Source organism: Hyla sarda, chromosome 6, assembly GCF_029499605.1.
Source record: "Hyla sarda isolate aHylSar1 chromosome 6, aHylSar1.hap1, whole genome shotgun sequence".
Classification (NCBI taxonomy): domain Eukaryota; kingdom Metazoa; phylum Chordata; class Amphibia; order Anura; family Hylidae; genus Hyla; species Hyla sarda.
In genome coordinates, this window is record NC_079194.1 from 45,068,829 (window position 1) to 45,089,915 (window position 21,087).

Genomic DNA, 21,087 nt, shown 5'->3' on the forward strand with positions numbered 1-21,087 from the left:
AAAGTTACAGTTAGCTTTCAGCTCCAGGTAGCAGAGGTCTTACATGCTACTTGGGATCCTTCAGGGTCTTACTCATGCTTACTAGAGACTGATAGTACCAGGTATTAGTGGAATAGCTAACTTTGTGTATATATATAGATAGATATAGATATATATATCACCCTTTTGAAAAACTACAGAAATGGAAGAATGAAAAAGAAGAATATGAACAACTAAACAGTGAGTGTTTTGCTACTTATTGTCTTGAAAGGTGTGATATTGAAGTGAAGCTGTGGCCCATGGACACTGTTGAATTGTTGCTATAGGAGTAGGGGAAACTCTGTACCTGGGCAGCATAATTAGTACACACAGAACTTGTTTGAAACATGTCAGCAGAGAGCACTGTGGTCAGACTGGAAAGAACCACACAACTTCCTGTGAAGTATACAGCAGCTGGTAAGTATTGGAAGTAATTTACAAATCTGTATAACTTTCTGGCACCAGTCAATTAGGAAAATAAAATTTCCACTGGAGTACCCCTTTAAGGGAGCTCTGTAGATCAGTCCGTCAGAAGGACAGGAGTTTGGCGGAGAAAACAATACTACAAAAAAAGAGGTTTATGTGTTGGAACAAAATTCCCGTGTGAACTTAGCCTTAGTTATATGCGGTTTACTAAAAGGACCTTATAGCTGGGTCAAAATTGCCATTTCCTTGTTGCATGTAACATCTTTTCTCATACTTCTCAAAGCAACATACGTACAGTCCTGGAAGAGCTCTGTACTTTTTCTACATATTGATCACTAAAACTGTGTTGTCACAAAGGGTCAAAGGTAACATTGCAATATAAAGCTTTACTTCTATTGTGAGTTCTTTTCATGTGCTATGAATACAGTCAGCGGTGTAAACTATGGGGGTGCCCATAGTCTAGTTACCATGGCTTTGTGCCTATGTATATATATATATATATATATATATATATATAAAGATACTACTTCCTAATCTACGATAGATATACTAATATGCAAAGACAAGGGATTCACATTTGTGATTTTAGATCATAGCTACAGAGTTGTTATAGAAATGTACAGAAAGCTTTGGAAACCATCAGAAGCATCCATTCTTAAGTGCTCCATATTGGCATCTTCATAAGGGTAGGACACACACAGCACATCCGCAGTGTATTTCCCGCTGCAGATGTGCCTGCCACTAGAAGTCACAGAGCGACTGCAGAGCGAGCTCCAAGCTGTGGCCAGGTAGCTCTGTGTGTGTCTTCTCGTAGTGGCAGACGTCACGCCGGCAGTCACGAGTGGACACACAGAGCTACCCGGCCACAGGGAGCTTGCTCTGCAGTCTCTCTGTGACTGCTGGCGGCAGGCACATCCGCAGTGGGAAATACACTGCGGATGCGCTGTGTCCTACCTGTGATGGGATCAGTATTGGCATATGGACACATAAGTGCTTAAGCACCGTAGACAAGATAGGTGACAATGGAACCACAGGGAATTTATTGAGTGAATAATGGTTCCTTTGTCCTTTCCCCCATTGCCAGATTTTTTTTCCAATCTCAGAAATTCTCTTCAAAGAGGTATTCCAGGATTTGTATTTGACTATGCTACAGGGTCTGTTAGTTTAGTTCATATTATAGTGTCTGGTCCATGTTTCATGGTGGTCTCGCAATTCTTATGTGATTGTTGCCCTAATGTTTATTTTAAACAGCATACAAAATGAGTGCGGTCTTAGGTTTTCCCAGGTTGCAGTGCAGCCCAAGACATTACATCACTAGTCAGGTGTTCAAAGAAGCCTGTCTGCTTCAATGGGTGGAGTGACCTCTGGGTGGGAAGGAAATGATTCTGCAATAAATTGTAGTTTTGCAACAGCTGGAGGCACCCTGGTTAGAAAACACTGGTCTGTTGTTCACAGCACAGCATGGAAGGCAGGTCACCTGTGCTTCAATGGGTGGGATGGCTGATGTGTGGGAGGGAGAAAAGTGACCTCACACTTACAAACAAGGAATCTTGGGACTTGTAGTTAGAGGAAGGGAACTCCAACAAAAAATAGCCATGAAATGGCTCCATTTCAATATGTGTGACTATGTTGCATGGACCTGATATGCTTGGAGATCAATAAATCTCTTCTCGGGTATTATAAACGGGATTAAAGTTCAAAATGCATCTTCTAATATAACTAAGAAATCTTGCCAAAGGCAGGTCGTCCCTTTTTAAAAAAAAATTTTAATTGAATTTCTCCCAATATAAAATCTTTAGTTTGAACAAGCAGGTTTTTTGCATTATCTGTTGCAGTATTCGAATGTACATACGAAGACCTTAAGGACATCTTCCTTATGTTGTCTGTGTGTTACAATTTGTTCCGTAAATGTTTATTTCCATCTTGTAAAGTGATGATGTATCATTAGAATAGGCCTTTAGTTTATAGTGGGATATAAGGTAGTGAATGGGATGGACACCGGTACACTGCTACACCGGTGCCACATCCCTCTCATTGGACAAACCTCCACCAATCATAAAGCGATGGCATTTTCTAGTAATACGCAATGGGTTTACGAGATGTTCTGTACTTTTTTTTATCATTGGATGTTCAATAGGTTTTGGTGCGTGAGGCTGTGAGTTTATACAATGGATTTTAAATATTTGTGCAAATTATGTTTTGTAAACTACATAAACTTATTACTCCTTTACTCCTCTTAATCTTCATTCGTATTGAGCAACCTTATATTCAGGAACACATAGTATAGAATGGTTGGTGAATCCCTTATTGCAGTATTTCCCAACCAGCAGTATTTGCAACAGATGGCGGCACCCTGGTTAAGAAACATTAACAGCACAGAAGTTAAGTATGGTAGAGTATACCAATCTACCTTGAACTAAACACACACAGTGGGGGAGATTTACTAAAATAAATGCCCCAATTTGCACCCAAAAACTTGTATCCATGTCATGGTCAATGTTTACTAAGTTTTTAGAATTTTTTTTGCACCTTGCTACCAAAAAAAAGTGTGGCTGTTGAAAGGGCACATGTCTTAAAGAGATTGTCCAGCAAAATTTTCTAATCAAATAAAAAAAAAAACTCTACTTACCTCCCTCACTCCCCGGCAGTCCCGTTATTGACACGACAGGTGTTCACTGCACTTTACCTCCCGGAGCTGCAGACAATACATGACATTGCTAGGTTAAGGGGGACACCACTGCAATTTTTGCTGGATAACCCCTTTAAATGCTGCAAAGCAGGGGTCAAGTCGTGTAAAAAGAGTGGCAAGTCACCCAAGATTTCCACTCAAAAGATGGTCCTGCAGGATTTCTGCTAATGGGAACAGTGTTCCTGCTGCTGAAAAAGTGCAGGAACTCTGTTCCCATGCTTTTCTGCAGAACTTGAGCCCTGCTGCAAAGAAGGCTCAAATTTTGACACTAAATATTGGTGTAAAGCAAGCCAACTGATAGGCGTTGTACCGTGGCGTTGTACAGCATTTTCAGACTGTCTAGTCTAAGTTTACGCTGTCTAAATATTAGACAGGATTAGTAAATCTGCCCCAGGGAGTGTTTACTTGCGAAGATGTCAAAATTGCAACTTGCCATTGGTCAATAGAGATTTGTGGGAACTATAAAATGTCTGCTATCACAATGAAGGTTGGTCGGTAGCTTTAGTATGCGAATATCACCTGGTAGGTGACCTGGTGTCCATTGTCCCAAGCGTACAGCAGGCGATCCTTTGGATTGTAATCAATTTGTGTCGTATAAGAATATTCGTTCTCGAAAAGTAGTCTGGGAATAATCTGAGTGTTTGTATGGGTGTCAAAAGCGTAAGATATATTGGCGTTTTTCTTGTTGTAGTTATCCACAGCATACAGAACACCGCAGATAACAAAACAGTTGCCAAAGAAATCCTTTCGTAAACCGGTCCGAAACGTTGTTTCTTTCTGGGTTGTAAGATCCTGAGCGTTGAGCTTGCTGAGGACTATTACCTCCTGCAGAAATCCTTCATCGTCAATAGCCGGATAGATGATCCATAAACCGTTCTCATCCACGGCAAAGTCTATGTCCGAGTGTCCTTTCCACCTCCAGGGGGTAGCCTCTTCAAAAACCACATCGTGCAGCAAAGACCAAGCTGCCACATATCGGTGTTTTAAGTCGTACTTTATGATATTGCGAGTAAATGCTCTGTTGTAGTAGAAAGATCCATTGTAGACAACATGTCCGGTACCGATCCAGCTATAAGGAAGCTTATAGGAATTGCTCCAACGACCTGAAAGACATACAAAAGGTGTTTATTTTTTATGTTTATAAGTAGTATCTCAAAACAAAAGACATGTTAGACATTTGAGGGCATAAGCAGAAGTACAATCACAGATATCCAAAAGATATGTTTCATAATCTCCAGTCAGTGGCCATGGCATGTAGGTAGGCCGTTACATCATAGACTTCACTTATATGCAGAAAAAGCTATGGTGTTAAAGGGGTACTCCACTGCACAGCGTTTGGAACAAACTGTTCCGAACGCTGGAGCAGGTGTCGGGAGCTTGTGATGTCATAGCCCCACCCCCTCATGTCACGCCCCGCCCCCTCAATGCAAGTCGATGGGAGGGGGTGTGAACTCCCCCTTTCATAGACTTGCATTGAGGGGGTGGGGCGTGACATCGTGAGGGGGCGGGACTATGACTACACGAGCTCCCGACGCCGGCCCCAGCGTTCGGAACAGTTTGTTCCAAACACTGATCAGTGGAGTACCCCTTTAAATAAAATAACACATTTGAATACTATATTTTAGTAACCCAGAATGGTATGTAACTGCACATAGGCTTTTTTAATGTATCCCTGTCAGTTGAAAAAAAATATTGACTTGTTGTAGGCACATGTGAAAAGTTTTGATTGGTAAGGGGGCTCAGTGCTGAGACCCCCACCATCAGAAGAAGCGGGCGACAGCACACTTTACTCCCCGGCTCTCAGAGATCTACTCTATAGATCAGCAAGACAAAGATCGCTAAGAGCTGCCGCTCACTTACCCCACTCTTTCTCAGGATTAGTGGGGGTCTCAGTACTGAGACTCCGACTGTTCAAAACTTTTGACATGGCCCTACAACATGTCAAAAAAAATTTTTAGGTGACCATTTAAAGTATAATGTATTTATCTGTTGGTCTAATAGGTTGCTAAAATGTTTAGAATTGATCTTGGACAATAAACTGATCACTAAGGCCCCTTCTAGATGAGTTTGCTGTTTGCCGGATACAAGCGCTGATCTCGGTGAACCTTTACAAGGGTTAATCAAAGGGCTGCCGGGCCACAAGGACCATCGCTGGACAGATTACACGGTCCTTCAAGTTCATGATCAGCCAATGAGGATGATTTATTGTTAGTCTAAAAAAAAATGGGCAATGCTCGTTCACATGATAATTGGCCTTAGGGTTCTGCCTGCTGGGACCCCCAACAATCAGATGCACAGTAAGGGCCATATAATACGGCAGGATTATTGGCCAAAAAAAAAACCATATCACTCTGTGTATTAGGGCCGGTGATGAGACAATGAAAGAACAAATGGTTGTTTGTTAGCTGGCGGCTACTTCGATCTGACCTGATAAAAAAAAACATATGTTCTTTGGTCATGCATCTCCCTGTGAAGTAGTGAATGTACAGCCAATAAACACATGAAGTAGAGGGCCACACAATGGATCCAGTCATTTTTCATGTGGCCGTTCCCAAATGATCATCAAGTCTTGTAATAGGCTCTTTAAATAATCACCGCTCTACAAGGTCAGTGCTCACTTACAGCATGTGTCAGGCCATGTAATAGGGCCCTAAGCATATGTTTTCCCTGCAGCACCCCCACAGGGAAAATGAAGCATTACACAGTAGCTATTCAAATCAATGTGCTGTCTAATATGAGACAGGTCCTCCAGAGAGGACGTTGCTCTATATAAGGTTAGGTTCACTTGATGGTTTTGCATCCTGTTAATATCTCCAAGTTTTGTTTTGTCAAAAAGGATGGTGAAACAGGATGCCTATCCTATAGAACCCTCCTGTTGCCATAGACTTGCATTGTACAAAACACAGGACAGAAAAATGAAACATTTTCCATTCACCAAATGACCATACACTGTGCAAATAACTGTTCCTAGAGCCATGCCATACAAAGCACACATAACTGTGCCAGTGTCCAGATAACAGTGTTCTACTGTGTGCAAATAACAGCTGTAAAATGAAAAACTAAAAGGGGTCTACAGTGTCCAAATAAAACCACCTGCAATATGAAAATTACAGACTTAAAAAAGCAATGGAACGTGTAAATAACATACAATTAGGAAACAACAGCACCATACGCAATGTCTAGGTACCTGTGTCAAAGCTACAAATATGTGAAGTTGTTGTGTGGCTAAGAAATCTCTTACTAAATGCCTTAATCTTTGTTAGGCTGGGTTCACATCACGTTTTTACCAATACGGGACCACATACGGCTGGGGGAAGCTAAAACCTTGCGCTCCCGTATCCCTGCCGTATGCCGCCCATATGAAATTAATTTCAATGAGCCAACCGGAGTGAAACGCTGACTCCGGTCGGCTCATTTTTGCCCTATATGCGGTTTCCCCACCGCACCTAAAACAGTGGTTGACTAAGGTTTCAGGTCCGGTGGAAAAAAGCATACGGGGCAAAATGAGCCGACCGGTTCACTCCGGTCGGTTCATTGAAATACATTACATACGTTCGGCATAAGGCAGGGATACGGGAGCACAAGGTTTTAGCTCCCCCAGCCATATGCGGTCCTGTATTGGTAAAAACGTGATGTGAACCCAGCCTTAGGGGTATCAGAGGAAACTTGCATAATTGTCTCTTTTGCACTGCCAATACTACATACACTGAGGTATCACAGATATGTAAGACTTGAACATTCATTTGAATTTCATTTGTATAAGATGAGTGGATCATTGGTGAGATGACACACAGCTAGTTTGTATGCAGAAACTTCTAGAAAGGCTGAGGGAGGAGTCTCTAGCCCAACCCCCTCTCCCTAAAGTTTAGTCTGGCTCTAGCCATAGAACCAGTTTAGTCTGAGAAAACATGTCTCCTAGCTCTGCTACTGGATGATAGACCAGTCAGTCACAGGAAAGTACATACACCTAGTCAGAGGGGACCTCCTCCATTCAGTGCAGATCTATTTACCACTGTTCTAGTTACAAGAATCTTCTACCCTGAATCAAATCTGAGTCGTGTGATCACAGCACTGTGCGAAGATTCGGAGCTTCAAGAAAAAATATCTAGTATCAAGAAGTGTGGAACTGGCTGAGAAAGGACCTGTCTGTCATACACTAATCTCTTCATAGACCTATGGTAGGAGTTAGTGCTGCGTGGCTACACACTTTATAAAAAGTTCTTCAGTGGACGCCCTGAACAGGGTATTGTGCCGCAAAACCATGAATAAAGTTTAAGAATCTGCACCAAACAAACCAGTCAGTATATCTGCTATTACCATATTCTTAAAGGTACAGTGACCAACTCTCATCTGCCCAAAAAATTGTAACTTCACAACACCGTGCTAAAGAGACCTTACTTGCTTGGATTTGTACAGAACGTTTAGTAAAGTTCTACGTTACTAAAGATACAAAAGTGTCCGGATTTGTAATTTCTGCACTAAGCACCACAGGCACAACCCATTGAACTAAAGTGCTGCTTGGTCTCACAGGGGATCCATCAGTTTAGCGAAGCCACCCTGCCACATGACATTACCATTTATAGCACCTAAGGCTAAGTTTCCACTTGTATTTTTTTCCTTGAAAAAAACGCCAGAAAAAACACCAGTGCAATTTCTTGCTTTTTTTTCTGGTGTTTTTTGCATTTGAGTGGAAATAGAATTTTTGGCAAAAAAAAAAAAAAAAAAGATGCAGTAGTGATGGAAAAAATTTATTTGATGAAATTTATATTTTTTATAATGAAATTTTTATTAATTTTTAAACAGGGATCAATTTATGTGGGCGGGCACAAAAAATGTAGCCGACAATAATAAAAATGTAGTGTGTGTGATTTTCACTTTTTTTCTTTATTTTTTATATTTTTTAGGTAGTACTACTACTCCCAGCATGGAACACACTGTTCAATGATGGGAGTAGTAGTTCCTGTACTAATAGACAGATTGCCCCTGGTGTCATTCCTGACACCCAAAGCGCTCGCATCTTTGCACTATACTCCGGGCCGGCCAGTAATGTGAATTGGCCGGATGGTGACAGCAAATCAACGCTCACAGCGGGAAATATGAATGGTGAGTGGCCAGCCGGAGTACCGAGCAGAGATGCGAGCACAGGAGAAAGCTGCTCCGCATCTCAGGGATGAAGGATGATCGCAGCGCTGTCAGGAGTGACACCTGCTGTGATCTGTCCTTAACTGCAGGTACTACTGCTCCCAACATGGAGCACACTCTGCTCCATGTTGGGAGTTGTAGTACCTGCATTAATAGACAGATCGCAGCGAGTGTCACTCCTGACACCCGCTGTGATCGTCCTGTATAATGTATAGATGCGGTCGGCCACTCATCTATGGTCCCCTGCACTGACGTATATATACACCTATTCCTATTTCCCACAGAGAGTTGTGATTGGCTGGAACCATCTGGCCAATCACAGCTCTCTTTGGGAAATAGGAATATGTGTATATATACGGCAGTGCAGGGGACCATAGGAGAGCGACCGTCCGCATCTATACATTATACAGGAGCATCACAATGGGGCGATCTGTCAATTAGTACAGGTACTACTACTCCCATCATGGAACAGTATGTTCCATGCTGGGAGTAGTAGTACTACCTTAAAAAAAAAAAAGTGAAAAATACACACACACACTACATTTTTATTATTATCGGCTACATTTTTCGTGCCCTGCCTGCCCATATAAATTCATCCCCGTTTAAAAATGTATTAAAATTTCATTATAATAAAGATACATTTTGTTAAATACAATTTTTTCCATCACTACTGTATCTTTTTTTAATAATTTTTTTTTAATGGTACCCTTATGAAATTTGATGAAAAAAGGTATCTCCATCACTTTTTTGGATTTTAAAAGGCCAAAAAAGAATAAAAAACGCCAAAGTTAAAATTCACATGTCGTTTTTCTTGGTGTTTTTTTTTTTACAGCCATTGGCTGTCCGGGCTTGCTGGGAGTTGTAGTTTTGAAACCTCCGGAGGTCCGCAGGTTGAAGACCACTGCGGCCTTCGACATCATACAGCCCCCTCTCGCCCCCCTTTAGTTGTGTACAGTACTCACCTCCGCTCGGCGCTGGTCCGGTGCTGCAGGGCTGTCCGGTGAGGAGGTCGTTCGGTGGGATAGTGGTTCTGGGCTGCTATCTTCACTGGGGGCGCCTCTTCTCCGCGCTGCGGGCCCGGAATAGAGGCGTTGCCTGGACGATGACGCAGAAGAACGTTGTCAAGGCAACGTGACTTTTCTGGGGCCGGGCCCGAAGCGCTTAGAAGAGGCGCCCCCGGTGAAGATAGCAGCCCGGAACCACTATCCCATCGGACCACCTCCTCTCCGGACAGCCTGCAGCACCGGACCAGCGCCGAGCGGAGGTGAGTACTGTACAGAACTAAAGGGGGGCGAGAGTGGGCTGGATGATGTCGAAGGCCGCAGTGGTCTTCAACCTGCGGACCTCCGGAAGTTTCAAAACTACAACTCCCAGCAAGCCCGGACAGCCGATGGCTGCCCGGGCTTGCTGGGAGTTGTAGTTTTGAAACCTCTGGAGGTCCGCAGGTTGAAGACCACTGCGGGTGGAGAGTTCACTCGAGTATAAGCCGAGGGGGGTGTTTTCAGCACGAAAAATCGTGCTGAAAAACTCGGCTTATACTCGAGTATATACGGTATGTTAAAAAAAAAAAACTGCAACTGCATGTAACTAAATATATCCTATTTTAAAGGGGTACTCTGCCCCTAGATCAGATCGCCGGGGACGTAAGATAGTGATGTCACGACTCCGCCCTCGTGTGATGGCATGCCCCGCCCCCTCAATTCAAGTCTATGGGAGGGGGCGTGACATCCATAGACTTGCATTGAGGGGGCAGGGCGTGACGTCACTATCTTCCGTCCCCGTGGTCGGGAGGAATTAGCCTGAGATCCTCCAGCACTTCCGGAAGCAGTTACAGGTGGGTGCTGCATGATATATTGCGGGGGTCCCCAGCGGCGGACAGGTAGTTAGAGCATGGTGATCTTGAAGAGAACTTGTCACCATGAATATTCTGCATTACCTACTGACATCAAGTTATAGATCAGGAGGAGCAGAGCAAAGTTTTGTGTGAAAAGATTCAGGGTGATGTGTCATTTATTGACTGAAGTACATGCTCATCTGAGCTTAAGAGTCCAGTGGGCAGTCCTTATCAGTGATTGACAGCCTTCCCCTGTGCATACACAGATAACATGCAGGTTATTAGTAACTTTTCAAAAGTTCGGTCCTGGCGGTTTGCTGAACTTTGGCCAACAGTTGAGGTTCTGACTGAACTATTTCTGTATGAACCTGTACTTTACCAATAGAGCAAAAACTCATGTATAAAACTGTGTAAAAGCCCTAAAGCCCTGTATAACACTGTTAGGTCATCTAGGAGGGTATCTATTAGTCATGAGTGGCATTGCCCATATTCGGATTCGCGATATTTTGTGAATATATAGACGAATATTCTTCTTATATTAGCGAATTTCGCGTATTCGTTATATTCGCATATGCGAATATTTGCGTATTCGAGGAAGAAAACAGTGAGGGGGAGGTAAACTTTACTATTGGTTGCGAGGGATGTTGTTGATAACCTCTGACAAGTGTATTTGCATCATTCTAATTGGCCCACAAGTGAAAAGAAGGAATATGCGAATATTCACATATGCAAATATGCGCATATGCGGAAAAAATTGTATATTCGTCATTTCAAATATATAGCGAATATATGCGCAATATTCGCGAATTTGCGATATTCGGGATAAAAATTTGAAATGTGAATATTCACGCCCAACACTAGTATCTATGGCTTCTAAGATGTTTTTAAGACAAAGGCCCTGATTTACTAAGAGTGTTGTGTAGTTTTCTTTGTGGGTTTTAATTCCCTACAATTTTTTCCCACTTTCCCTACATTTTGCTTTTTTTTTTTTTTTACACATGCTCTGATCTGTCGGGTTTTCCTCAGCTGAAATCCACTAGATTTTCTGTGGAAACCTTAGTAAATGTTGGGTTTTTGGGAAAATGGTGGGAACACCCCCCTTTTCGGTGACCATGCCCCTTTTTCCCGATGAACACGCCACTTTTTCGGTTTTCTTAGTAAAATGGAGAATTCGTTTTTTTTTTTTTTCTAGTGCAAATTCTGTCGCAGACAGAATTTCTGGCACAATGTGTCAGAATCTGGCACACAACCCGACAAGACATGTCGGGTTTGCAATAGTAAATGAGGGCCAAAGTCTTTAAAGTTATGGCTATGGGTATATGGACGGTACACAGTGGTAACTAACAGTTTGAATAAAGACACTGCACTAGCAGACTTTTTACGCTTTCTAAAATAAATGTCTAAAAATAATCCCTTTTTTGGAGGTAGATGCCTACCGATGTTTATATGCACACAGAGGTATCTGACAAGCAATGGCTTTTTCCAAGTGAACGGAAAGTATCCATTTTTGGAATTAACAACAGGTTTTGTGCCTTGAAAGTTAAGAAGCAATGGCTTTTTACAAGCTGTAAAAAATTATTCAGTTTTGGGGCATAGCAACAGGATTGGCATCCTAGAAAGTGCAGAAAAGTGACATAAAACCCTCTACGCGGCTTTTTCACAATTAGTGTAAAAACAAAAAAAAACTTTCACACATAACTTCCAATGAAAACAGATTTTGCACTGACAGAACAGATGCGGAATGCTCTCTGCTGCTTTACTCCAATTATTATATATGTGCGGTCCTACTTCTATCTGTATTGTTCACTGCTCAGTGTCCCTCACAGAGATCTACACCTAACACCTGATATCTCTAAAATGACTGCTGAAGCTATGTACATAGACTTTTAGGCTAGGTTCAGACTACGGAATCTCTGGGCAGAAAATTTCCGCCCGGAGATTCCGAGTTCCACCTGCGCCGACTGAATTAGTCGGCGCTAGGACCGCGCGGACACTGCAGTCTCCTAATGACTGCTATGTGTTCTGCTAGGATTTCCGCCTGAAGAAAGAGCAACCCCTTTCTTCAGGCAGAAATCTTCTAGCGGATTTTTCATCCGGATTTTCCGCTTCACAAATTCCGAAGTGTGAATTTGTGAACGGAAAACCATTCACTACACTATGCATTATAGTAAGCGGAATTTCTGCCGGAAATTTCAATGCGAAAATTCCGGCGGAAATTCCGTAGTCTGAACCTAGCCTTATAGTAGCTCTGACATAACCCCTATATTGCCTCCTGATTGGCTGTCTAAAATGCATGGGATTCCCTGGGGTCTTTTAATCCTTCTTTCTTCTCTTTTCTGTCATGTGGCTGATGTAATTTTGCCAGCTTCTGCTGAATCAAATTGACTAAAGGTCGAGTTTTAGGCAAACCAAACTTTTTGCAAAGTTCTGACTGAACTTGGGGTTCGACAGGTTCGCTTATCTATAGTTAATAGTACCCAGATGCATAAATTTACATGTGAATAAAAGTAGTTATGCATCTGGGTACTAATAACCTTAATGCATCATATATCCTAGGGGGTGTAAAGCTGGGAGCGTCACTGGTAGAGAAGGATCTGGGTGTACTTGTAGATCATAGACTACACAATAGCATTCAGTGTCAGGGAGCTGCTTCTAAGGCCAGCGGGATATTGTCATGTATCATAAAAGGCCTGGACTGACGAGACAGGGACATAATATCACCGCTTTATATATTAGTATGGCCTCACCTGGAGTATATTGTTCAGTTTATTGTAAAATAATAAAACAAGAGGACAGTGACAATGAGGTGTTTTGGAGGTGCAACCTCCTTCATCAGATTGTGGATGATGAAGGAGGCTGCACCTCCGAAATGCGTCATTGTCACTGTCCTCATGTTTTATTATTTTATAATAAACGAAACCTATTTTTACCTAAGACCGACGAGTTCTTTTTCTTATACCGACGAGATCTCTTTCCTTGGAATGCAGCGCCAACAAGGAGGACTTCTTTTCTACCCACACTCTCCAGTTCAATTGTAGGGGGGTTAAGTTAAGGAATGTTGGTATTCTATTCTTTCTTTTTCCATCACCCCTTATTTCATTTGTGTGGGAAGCAAAACTGTCTGCGATCAGTCAACACGTTTGTTACATTTCATCACCGAGTGTGTGTGTACACATGAAAAGTCTGCGTTCTGGGGCCTTTTCTGCGAGACGCCTGCTGCGTGCCAAGTGTCTGCCCCTCGGAGACAGCCATCTTGCTAATCTTGTCTTGTTATATTAGGCAAGAAGGATTATACGCTGAAGGAGAATATATCACTCATTTATGGGGCCGTCATACAAAACACTCAGTATACAGTTTGGTAGCTCGACAAACATGGTGACAAGTCTGAGGAAGAAAAAACAAAAATTGTTCCGATTCACCGCCACAACGAATGACCTCACCTTACACAATGCAGGGACTCTGAAAAGCTCCTTAGTGCTGTAGGGAGGAATGTATATAAAAGAAGGTTTTTATTTTTCCCCAAAGGATTTACCACTTCTAATCTGTTTTTACACCTGGTCTTAAAGTAATGAGAAGGTGCAGAACACAGCTTAAAAATCACTGAGGGGAATATAACCTACATCTGATGCCTGAGTCCTATGTATGGAGTCTATATAGTAGGGCATGGACGCTATATGTATTTGTTGTATGGTCTTACAATACAGGGTATGTTAGGTGCCGTAACTATCTAGGACAGAATACCTCCATATTTATGGAACATACGGAATAAAAAAAAAAATAAAAAAAAATCTATATTAATCTTTATGAAATTGGAGCCACATGGCAGTACAGAGCCCCTACACTTCTGGGGATGCCTTATTGCAGTGTTTTCCAACCAGGGTGCCTCCAGCTGTCACAAAACTACAACTCCCAGCATGCCCGGACAGCCTGGTTTTGTGGGGGGTTTCGTGAGCTCCATTGATTTACCAGCAAGTTTCACATTTTAGACGCCGTGATCGGCATTGATCACAGGATCTGAAGTGTTAAATGACCGGCAGCGATAGGATCGCCGCTGACTGTCAATAGCAACGAGTGTCTGGCTACTGATAATAGTCGACACTCACTGCTCTAAAGCGAGCGCAACTCTTACGCTCGCTTCAAAGCCACTTAAAGGGGTACTCCAGTGCTCCAGTGTTCTGAACATTTTGTTCAGAACGCTCAGAGGCCGTGATCTTGATGTCACGGTCACGCCCCTCATGACATCACGCCAAGCCCCCTCCATTCATGTCTATGAGAGGGGGCGTGTCTGCCGACACGCCCCCTCCCATAGACATGAATGGAGAGGGTGTGGCGTGCCAGCACGAGGGGCATGTCCATGACATCATGACCACTGCTGCAGGAACCCGGCATTTGTTTTGAACGCTGGGTGCTGCACGAGACCGTGGGGGGCCCCAGCAGCCAGACCCCTGCAATCAGACATCTTATCCTCTATCCTTTTAATAGGGGATAAGATGTCTAGCAGCGGAGTACCCCTTTAACCTCTTAAGGACCCATGACGACCCATAAGGACCCATGTAGGCCCCCCATGTCGGTGATCGCCGCAAATCGCAAGGGTAATCGCCCTTGCGATCTGCGGCGATACCGGGCTGATCGGGTCTCTGGGACCCGACCGCCCGGTAATTTTGCATGATCCTGGCTGTCACAGACAGCCAGGACCATGCTGGAGCCTAGGAGCGAGGTGGCAAGCCTGCCACCTCCTCCGATCCCCTGCGATCCGTCAGTTAGTTAACCGACCAATCGCAGGGGGGGAGCGGTTACTTCCTCCCGCCCTGCTCGGCCCCTTGAAGTCCGGAGAGGACGGGAGGAAGACCGAAGGATGCGGCGGGGGACGGGGGAGTGCTGGGGACCGGCCCCGGTACTTAACTCGTCCCTGAAGACCCGGATCCCGATAAGGAAGATGGCGGCGGCAGCGACAGGTGAGTTGATCTTCAGCTGCGGTCAGGCCCTTTACAGCAATGCACGTCGCCGTAAAGCGACATGCATTGCTGTATTGGGACCCTGTATACTACAACTCCCAGCATGCCCAGACAGCCCTTGGCATCTGGGCATGCTGGGAGTTGTAGTTTTGCAACATCTGGAGGTCCACAGTTTGGAGACCACTGTGCCCTTCCAGATGTTGCAAAACTACACATCCTCAGCATGCCCTTACTGTCCAGGCATGCTGGGAGTTGTAGTTCTGTAACATCTGGCCCTTCAGATGTTGCAGAACTACAACTCCCAGCATGCCTGGATAGTTTTGGTATACTGGGAATTGTAGTTTTGCAACATCTGGAAGGGCACAGATTGGGAACCACTGTATTAGTGGTCTGCAAACTGTAGTCCTCCAGATGTTTCAAACTACAACTCCAAGCATGCTGGTACTTGTAGTTCGGCAACATCTGGCTCTAAAGATGTTGCCGAACTACTACTCCCAGCATGCCTGAGAATGTTTGGGAGTTGTGGTTTTGCAACAACAGGAGGCACACTGGTTGGGAAACATTGTCTGTTTCCTAACTCAGTGTTTCCCAACCCGTGTGCCTCCAGCTGTTGCAAAACTATAACTACCAGCATGCACTGATAGACAGGGTACATTCACATCAGGCTGCAAGTTTGCGATGCAGCAAATTTTGCGCGGCAGCTCAAACTCGCAGCGGGAAAATCGCTGTAACCCCCCCTGCCGTGTGACTGTACCCTAAAAACACTACACTACACTACACTAACACAAAATAAAATAAAAAGTAAAAAACACTACATATACACTTACCCCTACACAGCCCCCCTCCCCTCCCCAATAAAAATGAAAAACGTCTGGTACGCCACTGTTTTCAAAATGGAGCCTCCAGCTGTTGCAAAACAACAACTCCCAGTGTTGCCGGACAGCCATCGACTGTTCAAGCATGCTGGGAGTTTTGCAACAGCTGGAGGCACCCTGTTTGGGAATCACTGGCGTAGAATACCCCTATGTCCACCCCTATGCAAATCCCTAATTCAGGCCTCAAATGCACATGGCGCTCTCTCACTTTGGAGCCCTGTCGTATTTCAAGGCAACAGTTTTGGGACACATATGGGGTATCGCCGTACTCGGGAGATTACAAATTTTGGGGGGCTTTTTCTCCTTTCACCCCTTATGAAAAGGTGAAGTTGGGGTCTACACCAGCATGTTAGTGTAAAAAAATTTTTTTTTTTACATTAACATGCTGGTGTAGACCCCAACTTCACCTTCTCTCCTTCACTTTGCTGCTATTCCTGTGAAACACCTAAAGGGTTAAAATGCTGACTGAATGTCATTTTGAATACTTTGGGGGGTGTAGTTTTTATAATGGGGTCTTTTATGGGGTATTTCTAAGATGAAGACCCTTCAAATCCACTTCAAACCTAAACTGGTCCCTGAAAAATTGTGATTTTGGAAATTTTGTGAAAAATTGGAAAATTGCTGCTGAACTTTGAAGCCTCTGATGTCTTCCAAAAGTAAAAACTCATCAATTTTATGATGCAAATATAAAGTAGACATATTGTATATGTGAATCAAAAATAATAATATTTGGAATATCCATTTTCATTACAAGCAGAGAGCTTCAAAGTTAGAAAAATGCAAAATTTTCAAATTTTTCATCAAATTTTGGGATTTTTCACCAAGAAAGGATGCAAGTTACCAAAAAATGTTACCACTAAGTTAAAGTAGAATATGTCACGAAAAAACAATCTCGGAATCAGAATGATAACTAAAAGCATTCCAGAGTTATTAATGTTTAAAGTGACAGTGGTCAGATGTGCAAAAAATGGCCGAGTCCTAAGGTGTAAAATGGCTGGGTCCTTAACCCCTTCCCGCTATTGGACATATGCATACGTCCAGGCGAATTACACGTTCGCGCAAATGGACGTATGCATACGTCCAAGCGATCTCCTGCTCTGCCGCGGGCAGCGCAGGAGATCGCGGGTGGGACTCAGCTGTCAATCACAGCCGGAGTCCCCCCGCAGCTGCCGGGGCCGCGATCGAGCCGGTCCCGGCATCATTAACCCCATAGATGCCGTGATCAGTTCTGATCACGGCATCTACGGTGTTTGCAGGGGGAGCGCTCTCCCCCTGCCCATCAACTGCGGCGCCACGATAAAATAAGGGGGATCGGGGGTGTCCAAGACACCCTCGATCCCCCTTGAAGAGATAGGAGTGAGGTGGCAGGGTTGCCACCCCTCCTATCCCTGCTATTGATCGGCGGAGCGGCCGACCAATAGCAGACTGGGGGCGGGGGGGTTAAAGTTCGGTTCCCCCCGCTATGCCCACCCATCGGTGTCCGGGCACAGCGGGGGGAACCGTGTAGTAGCGGCGGCAGCGGCGGTCACTTACCCGGCGGCGGCTGTGATCACGGCAGCGGTGGAGGTGAGTATGACGCCGCGTGTCCAGGAGTCTGTTGCCTAGCAACATCTGCAGGGCGACCGTTTAGAGAGTGGTCTCTAAACTGTCGCCCTCCAGATGTTGGAAAATTACAACTCCCACCATGCCTTGACAGCTGTTTGCTGTGTTGGCATGCTGGGAGTTGTAGTTTTGCAAGATTTAGAGGGGTTCAGGCTGGAGATCACTGACAGTGGTCTCTAAACTGTAGCCCTCCAGATATTACAAAACTACAACTCCCAGCATGCCCAGACAGCAGTTTGCTGTCTTAGCATGATGAGATTTGTAGTTTTGCAACATCTGGAGGGCCACCGTTTAGAGACCACTGTCAGTGATCTCCAGCCTGAACCCCTCTTAATCTTGCAAAACTACAACTCCCAGCATTCAGGAACAGCAAATGGCTGTCTCGGCATGCTGGGAGTTGTACTTGCGTGCCTCCAGCTGTTGCATAACTACATCTCCCAGCATTCCCTTTGGCAATCAGTACATGCTTAGAGTTGTAGTTCTGCAACAGTTGGAGGCACACTGGTTGGGAAATACCGAGTTAGGTAATAGTTTCTATTACCTAACTCAGTATTTTCCAACCAGTGTGCCTCCAGCTGTTGCAAAACTACAACTCCCAGCATGCACGTTCTGTCAGTGCATGCTGGGAGTTGTAGTTTCCCCCCCCCTCCCATGTGAATGTACAAGTTACATTCACACTGGCGACGGATTACAGTGAGTTCCCTGCTTCAAGTTTGAGCTCAAACTCCTAGCGGGAGACTCAGTGTAATCCGCCGTCAGTGTGAATGTAACCTAAAAACACTACACTACACTAACATAAAATAAAGAGTAAAACACTACATATACACACGTACACTGCCCCCCCCCACCCCTTCCCCCCAATAAAAATGAAAAACGTATCATACAGCAGTGTTTCCAAAACGGAGCCTCCAGCTGTTGCAAAACAAAAACTCCCAGCATTTCCGGACAGCCATTGACTGTCCAAGCATGCTGGGAGTTTAGCAACAGCTGGAGGCACCCTGTTTGAGAATCACTGGTGTAGAATACCCCTATGTCCACCCCTATGCAAATCCCTAATTTAGGCCTCAAATGCGCATGGCGCTCTCACTTTGGAGCCCTGTCGTATTTCAAGGCAACAGTTTAGGGCCACATATGTTGTATCGCCGTACTCGGGAGAAATTGCCTAACAAATTTTGGGGGGCTTTTTCTCCTTTTACCCCTTATGAAAAGGTAAAGTTGGGGTCTACACCAGCATGTTAGTGTAAAAAAAAACATTTTTGTACACTAACATACTGGTGTTGCCCCATACTTTAAAATTTCACAAGCGGTAAAAGAAAAAAAGCCTCCAAAATTTGTAACGCAATTTCTCCTGAGGACGGAGATACCCCATATGTGGGCGCAAAGTGTTCTGGGGACGTACAACAAGGCTCAGAAGGGAGAGTGCACCATGTAAATTTGAGGTCTAAATTGGTGATTTGCACAGGGGTGGCTGATTTTACAGCGGTTCTGACATAAGTGCAAAACAATAAATACCCACATGTGACCCCATTTTGGAAACTACACCCCTCACGGAATGTAACAAGGGGTACAGTGAGCATTTACACCCCACAGGTGTCTGACAGATCTTTGAAACAGGGGTCTGTGAAAATGAAAAATAAAATTTTTAATTTGCACAGCCCACTGTTTCAAAGATCCGTCAAATGCCAGTGGGGTGTAAATTCTCCCTGCACCCCTTATTACCTTCTATGAGGGGTGTAGTTTTAAAAATGGGGTCACATGTGGGGGGGGTCCACTGTTCTGGCACCACGGGGGGGCTTTGGAAATGCACATGGCCAAATTCTCTCTCCAAAAGCTCAATGATGCTCCTTCTCTTCTGAGCATTGTAGTTCGCCCCCAGTGCACTTCACGTCCACTTATTGGGTATTTCCATACTCAGAAGAGATGGGGTTACAAATTTTGGGGGGTATTTTCTGCTATTATCCCTTGTAAAAATGTAAAATTTGGGGGAAAACAAGCATTTTAGTGTAAAAAAAATATTTTTTTTTTACATATGCAAAAGTCGTGAAACACCTGTGGGGTATTAAGGTTCACTTTACCCCTTGTTACGTTCCCCAAGGGGTCTAGTTTCCAAAATGATATGTCATGTGGTTTTTTTTTTCTGTCCTGGCACCATAGCTGCTTCCTAAATGCGGCATGCCCCCAGAGCAAAATTTGCTTCCAAAAAGCCAAATGTGACTCCTTCTCTTCTGAGACCTGCAGTGCGCCAGCAGAGCACTTTTCACCCCCATATTGGGTGTTTTCTGAATCGGGAGAAATTGGGCTTCAAATTTTGGGGGGTATTTTCTGCTATTAGCTTTTTTAAAAATGTAAAATTTTTGCTAAACCAAGCATTTTTGGTAAAAATGTTTTTTTTTTTTTTTTACATATGCAAAAGTCGTGAAACACCTGTGGGGTATTAAGGTTCACTTTATCCCTTGTTACGTTCCTCAAGGAGTCTAGTTTCCAAAATGGTATGCCATGTCGTTTTTTTTGCTGTCCTGGCACCATAGGGGCTTCCTAAATGCGACATGCCCCCCCGAGCAAAATTTGCTCTCAAAAAGCCAAATATGACTCCTTCTCTTCTGAGCATTGTAGTTCGCCCGTAATGCACTTCAGGTCAACTTATGGGGTACCTCCATACTCAGAAGAGATGGGGTTACAAATTTTGGGGGGTATTTTCTGCTATTAACCCTTGCAAAAATGTGAAATTTGGGGGGAAACACACATTTTAGTGAAACATTTTTTTTTTTTTTTTTACATATGCAAAAGTCATGAAGCACATGTGGGGTATTAAGGCTCACTTAATTCCTTGTTACGTTCCTCAAGGGGTCTAGTTTCCAAAATGGTATGCCATGTCTTTTTTTTTTGCTGTTTTGGCACCATAGGGGCTTCCTAAATGCAACATGCCCCCAAAAAACCATTTCAGAAAAACGTACTCTCCAAAATCCCCTTGTCGCTCCTTCGCTTCTGAGCCCTCTACTGCGCCCGCCCAACACTTTACATAGACATATGAGGTATGTGCTTACTCGAGAGAAATTGGGCTACAAATTCAAGTATAAATTTTATCCTTTTACCCCTTGTAAAAATTCAAAAATTGGGTCTACAAGAATATGCAAGTGTAAAAAATGAAGATTTTGAATTTTCTCCTTCACTTTGCTGCTTTTCCTGTGAAACACCTAAAGGGTTAAAACACTTACTGAATGTCATTTTGAATGCTTTGGGGGTGCAGTTTTTGTAATGGGGTCATTTATGGGGTATTTCTAATATGAAGACCCTTCAAATCCACTTCAAACCTGAACTGGTCCATGAAAAATAACGAGTTTGAAAATTTTGTGAAAAATTGTAAAATTGCTGCTGAACTTTGAAGCCCTCTGGTGTCTTCCAAAAGTAAAAACTCATAAATTTTATGATGAAAATATAAAGTAGACATATTGTATATGTGAATCCAAAAAAAAATATTTGGAATATCCATTTTCCTTACAAACAGAGAGCTTCAAAGTTAGAAAAATGCAAAATTTTCAATTTTTT

At 43.7% G+C, this 21,087-nt stretch overlaps 1 protein-coding gene across 2 annotated transcripts in view; it reads right to left on the bottom strand.

Annotated features, from left to right (window-relative positions):
* Window positions 1-258: 258 nt before the first annotated feature.
* The window catches only part of OLFML2B (olfactomedin like 2B), a 185,655-nt gene continuing 164,826 nt past the window's right edge, over window positions 259-21,087 (bottom strand). For both annotated transcript variants that reach the window (XM_056523569.1, XM_056523568.1), the window contains one exon: window positions 259-4,236. In XM_056523569.1, the coding sequence (XP_056379544.1) occupies window positions 3,635-4,236 (602 nt within the window). In that variant the 3' untranslated portion in view covers window positions 259-3,634. The remainder of the gene's footprint in view (window positions 4,237-21,087) is intronic.